At 34.9% G+C, this 7,500-nt stretch overlaps 1 protein-coding gene across 5 annotated transcripts in view; it reads left to right on the forward strand.

The window, feature by feature from the left end:
• The window catches only part of l(1)G0469 (lethal (1) G0469), a 153,792-nt gene that overhangs the window by 47,534 nt on the left and 98,758 nt on the right, over positions 1-7,500 (forward strand). Inside the window, exon 1 of one of the 5 annotated variants that reach the window (XM_068386835.1) lies at positions 4,065-4,331. The exons of 2 other annotated variants lie outside the window; for them this stretch is intronic. Coding sequence is in view for 1 of the 3 variants with exons in the window: in XM_068386832.1 (XP_068242933.1) it covers positions 4,573-4,583 (11 nt within the window). In the remaining 2 variants the exon portion in view is untranslated. Of the gene's footprint in view, positions 1-4,064; positions 4,332-4,385; positions 4,584-7,500 lie in introns of those variants that run through there. 2 more of the 5 variants (XM_068386833.1, XM_068386832.1) reach the window with 2 other exon arrangements.

Here is a 7,500-nt window from a genome sequence, read left to right on the forward strand (position 1 = left end):
CAGCAGAGGTATGAAGATGAAAAGGTACGAAAGGTCACGTACTCAGATTAAAATAATTAATTACTTTTACAGGATAGGCAGTAATGTATTAAAGAGGATTGAAGAAAAAAAAATTATGAAATATTAGAAACTTAAATCATTATCTATTGGCAATCCTTATGAATGGAAAGTATTTGCTATGTTTAAGGGAAATCTTTTTGAGAAAATGGCGATACAAAATATTCTTGGATACATTAGGTGTAATCTGATTAGAATGGTACAAAAATAATAATCAATACGAATGGAAATAAAGAAAAAAATGACGATGATATGGAATATGTTGAGATCATTTTAAGAAAACAAGATTAAATGGAAAATACACCAGGGAAAATTAAACATTAATGAAATTTTAGGTATCTTGAAGGTCTCCAATAAGAATGATGCTTGAATTCTTAAGCTGGAAATGAACATTTGGATATTAGGCTTTCTTGAACGTCACCCCGTTTTAGAGTAACAGCCTTCACCCGAATAATAACAAAAAATGTTACTATAAACAAAAAACAGAAACATTAAAAACAACCTCGAACGTGACACTGCGCATGTTCCAACTCTTACTTGCAGTAATGCATGAGAATTACAGCGTAGTCTCTATAGTCTGCTCTAACTGCGCCATTTCTCGCATTAAGCCAGACAATTAATGCAGCTTCATGTGTGGTTTCGTCTCCTACATCGTCACTTATGCATTTGTTTATTCTGATTCTTTTATTCTTCATGCAATATTCAGTGTCTCTTCATGATAATCAAGGCATAAATCATCGCAAGTAAGCTTCTTGTATTCTGCACAAATTCTATTTTATCATTCAGAAGATTCATAGTCGTTATTCATGTATTCTGCACAAATTCTATTTTATCATTCAGAAGAATCATAGTCGTTATTCATCGAGTTCAAGTAGTAAGATTGACTACGAAATACAGAAAATAAATAAATAAAAATGAATAAACATTTCCGTCTACTAAGAACGACTCTTTATGGCTTCAGCGAAAATTGAGGGAAGTTAGAGTCATTCCCCTTTTTACCATTTATCTTAAAACGATCTTTTTCTAGTTCCTGTGATTTCTTTGAGCATTTGCCCTAGATATTTTTCATCCGATTTCCACATTTACAATTAACCTCGCTCCGAAAAAAAAGGTGTATCTCAGAAAAAAGTTATGGTAAAACACGTTTATCTTGAACATTCAGACCTTGACGTTCTCTTTTCCCACACAAAATTCAAAGAATTTTTTACGTTAGTTTTTGTTTACTTTGAACAACTGGGTTCATACTAGTTAAACTAATGACGCTGTTTTCAAGCATATTCAAACTGAATGTGGTGGTAATTATATCTATTACAATAGGAATTTTATATAAACACGTATTAAACATATCTATTTCAAAACATGTCAATGAAAAGAACATGCTGTAAAGAGGGAAGTTTATTCTTTCACCAAAAGAGTAAAATGTTTATTTCGCAACTCAGGTCTTATCAAATTTCAGATTTGTTACATGAAAAAATTTAAGAATATTAGATAATGAGATATTTGTATGGCTAAAACAAATTACATTAATCACACATGAGAGAGAGAGAGAGAGAGAGAGAGAGAGAGAGAGAGAGAGAGAGAGAGAGAGAGAGAGAGAGAGAGAGAGAGAGAGAGAGAGCTTGTTTGGGTAAGTGTTATTTTCTCCCGAAAAGAACAGGTGGCGTTAGAATTGCAGAAAAAAAAGAGACAAGATACACAAACGTGTGAGTGTTTGCCAGAAAATGTTAGATATAGAACTGACAATAATTTTTTTTTTCTTTTATACAAATATAAACATTATAGTATATACTCATTATGATTTGGAATGGCCCTACCTAAGAGGAGGTAGAAAAATATTTTTACAATTTAGTCTCTTTAAAAAATGTACTGTATGGCTCAAAGCATAATAGGGGTGTTGCACAACAAAACCTTTCAAGTTCAGAGGGGAATTCGTCACAATCCTATCATAGATCCGGTGAGAGATAACGAAGAAATAAATGCTTGCTGCTTTGGTGCAACAAAAAGATAAGACTATTGCACAGCCTCAGCTTGAGAACTTCAAAATTTCAAACTTTCAGCGAATGTTTTTATGTTGAACAGGCTGCTGTAAGTATCTTTTTATAGTTTTTATAAGAAAGATCTATTTCAATGTTGTAAGGGAAGTTATTCAGAGATACGATGACCATGTAATAAAAAGGGAGGAGATAGAATCAATTAGAAGAGCATAGGACATGCCAGTGACAAGTAGTGTGGGACGTCAGCAGATAATACAGAGGGCGGTGAGAAGGATATGGGTGGGGTTGAACTGGGTGAAGATGTAAGGAATAGAAAAAGGTGGAGAAAGTTGAGTCAAGCAGCCGACGCTGCTGTACAGTGGGGCTAATAAGGTTGAAAAATTATTTACAATATTTCTTTTAGCAAATAGCATGATTTGTCTACTTTTAAATTGATTAAACGATGAAAGCCTAAAATCTGGTAATTAATGTATGTTCTTGGCTATTCACAGTGAATTCATATGACTAACAACATTTCGAATTAAATGAAGAGAGAGAGAGAGAGAGAGAGAGAGAGAGAGAGAGAGAGAGAGAGAGACTTGCGAGTTAGGGTTGTTTCACAAGTAACGAACAGGTGGCTTTACCACTGGAGAATTGTAAAGAAATCTGCCAAGATACACACGTACACACACACGTCTGTATGATTCCGTATTTAATATATATATATATATATATATATATATATATATATATATATATATATATATATATATATATACATATATATATAATATATTTGCACTAACGCCAAATGGAAACATTGGCACTGAAATTTGCTTGTCAATAAACCGTGTTACCGAACTCGACTTTCCTCCTAGATTAGAGGGCAACGGAATTCTGTCACTCGCACGATTGATTCAATGTTGAAGTCCAACGAGTGTTGTTTATTTACATCGTCTACCAATCTTTCCTCTTTTATCTATTTCTCTCTCGTGTTATGGCTGCTCGTGCGCCACTCGTTTCCCCCACATCACAGACATACGCAACGCATATTCATTGTTACTACACGGACGTTGAAAACTACTTTCTTATCAATTATTATTCAAAATCTAGTGCTATTCATATTGAATAACATCTTTATATCTTCAACTTCCCAAATTTCCACTGAAAACCAGAGTGAAAAAACTCCGTTCACAGAAAAAATATCAAAATCATTATTCAACCATATGATTACTTATTTTTAGTACACCATAAGTCCTATTTCTTATTCAAGTAAAATACCTTTAAATGTGGCAGTGCCATCCGCTCTTTATCGATCGGTCAACAATTTCATTATAAGTTCAGTATGCCTGCAAAATATTTCTTTCCTTATCCTAATGCCTCACGACTTCCATATATTCTTGCATTTCATATAATTTCAAAGGACCCATAGAATGTCTCCCTTCATCGTGTCTTAAATTACGGTTAACACCCCCCTCCCCACTTCTAACCTTTCATTTATAACGAATGGGAGAATCCCGGGCCAACGTGTGTTGCTACCATAACGCTCCCCAACAATACATTTCATTTCTTCATAAATTCATTTGAAGGAATATAGGATATTAGGACCCCAAAGGTATTTTAGCTTAAAATCGTACCAGATAAGTAATAATTACATAAAATAATTTACAAATCATGACTTTAAAGCGAAACAGATTTCGAATGATACGAGCGAGCAAAAATTAAGAACGGTTGATGTTCGAACAGTTCGATCGGACCCTCTTCTCTCCCACCCCCAAAATATCCCCACAACCCCCGACATCGACCGCTTTGTAGCCTACGTTTGCATCGCCCTTCTCACCCCCACCCAAAACCCCACCAACAAGCCCCTCCAATTCTGTGCTGCCGCAAGCAGCCAACCAAAGTATCATACGGCTACTGCCGACAGCCACGTGTTAACATACTGCAAACATAGATAGAAGCTGTCGATTTCTACGAATACATTCTTCTTGAGCAGTGCACGTAATCTGTCATATTTCCTCTCCCGTTGAAGTGGCGACGCGACAGTACACCCGTGCGGCATAAATTCCATATGCTTTTGACATTTCGGACGTTTGTTTTGGTGTGTAGCCAAGTCGCCGACAGGGGGTGTGGTCAACAGCTTGGCATGGGAGAACACGCATTAACTCCGTAAACTTAACTCGTTCCGGAAGGTATCACGAGTGCGGTCATTCCATCGCGACATAGCCTTTGCTGCTCTTCTTTGCCAAGAAAAAAACAGCACCAGTTAGCATTGCATCTGCCACTGTATAAGTAAGTAAAGTACGTATGCCAATGCACGGTGCCTGGAGAGCTGCTGGGTCTATGTGTCTGTGCGCTGTACTCTGCACGGAGCAGATAAAGACTCTGTTGCGTTAGAAAAACATGGCAGCGTGCCACGACGTCTCACGTTATAGAGAACACACATAACCTGTTGATGGGACTAATTGGTTTCATCGGTGTTATGGCCTACTGCTGGTGTTGCTGCGACTCATTGCGTCCTATTGATCACAGATGAGAAGACATGGCAGATGAGTAAGGGAATCCTGAGGGCTTATTAATCATTCATGCATTCTCTAGTACACTCGTACCTGTAGAGCCTTTTTCGTGGTTTGCATCACAGGAGATTAATGGCTGGTTGTCACGTTTAGTTTCTTTGTCGTTGCATGTATCTGTCACGGTATGTCACTGGAATGTAGAATCATAAAACGAATTTGCAAAGAAAGTATTATTGTGAGAATTATTTCACACAGAGTAGTACCAACATGAAGAGAAAGCAAAGCAGTTCAAGAGTTTAAGAAATAAGATTAAATCTTTCTCTGTAAATATTAAAATAATGATCATTTTTATTGTCGAAAATAATTGCAAAAACATTACAAGATCCAGGTCTTAAAGAATTAGGGTTTAAGAACGATGCTACATTTAATATATATGATTAACTATAAATTTAAGGAATGCGATAGAAATCTAAATGAAAAACTGCATTCTTTCTCAAGTCATTTTTCCTATCAGCTCGGCCGTTTCTACGTTTCCTATTTGCTTTCAGGAACACTTGGCGATTTAGAATTAATTTCTAATGAATGATTGTAAATTTGAAAATCATTGAATCTTATTTAGAGGGAATGTTTTATTAGCAAAGAAAACGTGCCTTAAATATTACTAGTTATTGAAAACGTGTGGCTTAAATAGTAAAATCTCTAATTGAAATACACGCACGCACGCACACGCAACACACACACAATATATATATATATATATATATATATATATATATATATATATATATATATATATATATATATGGATGTATTAAAATGTATTACTGTAAACTACAACGTAGCACATTAGTATATATGTAAGCGAATACACTGGAATATGTACACTCGCGCGCACACCTATATATATATATATATATATATATATATATATATATATATATATATATTTACGACTATATATGTGTGTTCGTTTATTATTGTAAAATTTACTGAAGCACAATAATGCATATGTTAACGAATGAATAGAAAAAAATCCTATACACACTTAAACATATGTAATGTAATTATAAATGTATTAAGAATATAAAAGAAAAGATAGCTAATAAGTATTTCTGTAGTAATCTGAAAGAGAGTACGTTTTTTTATGTTGATGTTACTGTATCTGGTATAAACAATTCAATTGTTGAAATTCCGTGGTTTGTGCGGTTTCCGAACAGCTGCATGAGAATGGCCTTCAACTATTTAATGAAGACTCATAATTTCATATTCAATAACACTCGTTGTACAGGTTCATGACCATGTGATGTCAGGTAGGACAATACATATAATTGAGATATGACATTGAAATCAGGATGCATTTGATAGAAGGCACTGGAGAGGGTGCATCACGGCAACCGACCCCTTAAAATAGGTACAACGGCATTATTATAATCACTTGCTAAGCTACAACCCTAGTTGGAAAATCAGGATGCTTCAAGCCCGAGGGCTCCAACAGGGTAAATAGCAGAGGAAAGGAAATAATGAAATTACGTGAGATGTAATTAACAATTAAGATTAAATATTTTAAGAACAGTAACAATATTAAAATAAATATTTCATATATAATCTGTTAAAAATAAAGAAAAAAAGAAGAGAAATTAGATAGCATAGAAAGAAATATTGAAATATAGGTGTTTGTATATTTAGATAATCGCGAAATATCAAAAGAAATACGGGGAGTTTGTAAAAACAATTTGAACTGTGATTTTGTTTTTGTTTTCGTGAAAAGTAAGAAATGATATCTTTGATGGCTTCTGTAGCTAGAGGCGAATAGCACAGAAAGAATAGGTGATTAACGTTCTGCTGGTGGGACTTTTTGTGGAGGTACATGAAGCGGTAGTGTCTCTTCATTTCTTTGTTTCATTTGATTTTCCATAGCACGACTCACTGTTGATCTGACTATATATATATATATATATATATATATATATATATATATATATATATATATATATATATATATATATATATATACATATATATACATGTATGTATATATATATATATATATATATATATATATATATATATATATATATATATAAAGATAGATAGAGAGAGAGAGAGAGAGAGAGAGAGAGAGAGAGAGAGAGAGAGAGAGAGAGAGAGAGAGAGAGAGAGATAGAGAATAGTTAATCACAAGAAAGTACTCCGACTCCATTTTACGCAATGGAATTTTCATATATATTAATTTGTTTGTAAAACACATAAAGTGTAAACGTAAATAAGGGTGCCGATACGTAATTCAAGCGACAAAGATCCACCATATTTGCATTCAAGAAATCAATGCCATTTCATTCTTAGAGAGTGTTTGCTTGCAGTCAACATAATGCGGACATCAAGTAATCTCAATTTATCTCTTCTTTTTTTTTCCGAGAGCTTAGTGGGACATTTACTGACATTCCTATAAAGGATGCCTTTAAAATTTTAGTAATAATGATAATAACCATTGTATATTGTCAGAAAGGAACTAGCGATGAAATAATAATTGTCAGTTATTCAATAATCCATAGTTTTTTGTATGACATGCAATTAACACTGTTACTTGATATACTTCATAATATTTCTCATTTATACATTATTCGTTACTTTTCTATCTCCTTTCCTCACTGGGCTGCTTTCCCTTGTTCTTGTAGCAATCCGCTTTTCAGGCCGGGAGCACACTAGCGACTCTGTGGCGCCACAAAGCCACAGCATCGTGTGGCGGGGATGTGGTCTCCCATAGGTTTCCATGGTTTTCAAGTTTTGCCGTGCAAACTAGCGACTGTGCCAAGCGACTGTGGCTCTCTGTCGCTCATCCCCGCCACAGGCGTGGCGTGTGTTTGAAAACAATGGAAACCTATGGGAGACCACATCCCCGCCACATGATGCTGTGGCTTTGAGGCGCCACAGAGTCGCTAGTGTGCTCCCGGCCT

Source organism: Palaemon carinicauda, chromosome 14 (genome assembly GCF_036898095.1).
Source record: "Palaemon carinicauda isolate YSFRI2023 chromosome 14, ASM3689809v2, whole genome shotgun sequence".
Taxonomy (NCBI): Eukaryota; Metazoa; Arthropoda; class Malacostraca; order Decapoda; family Palaemonidae; genus Palaemon; species Palaemon carinicauda.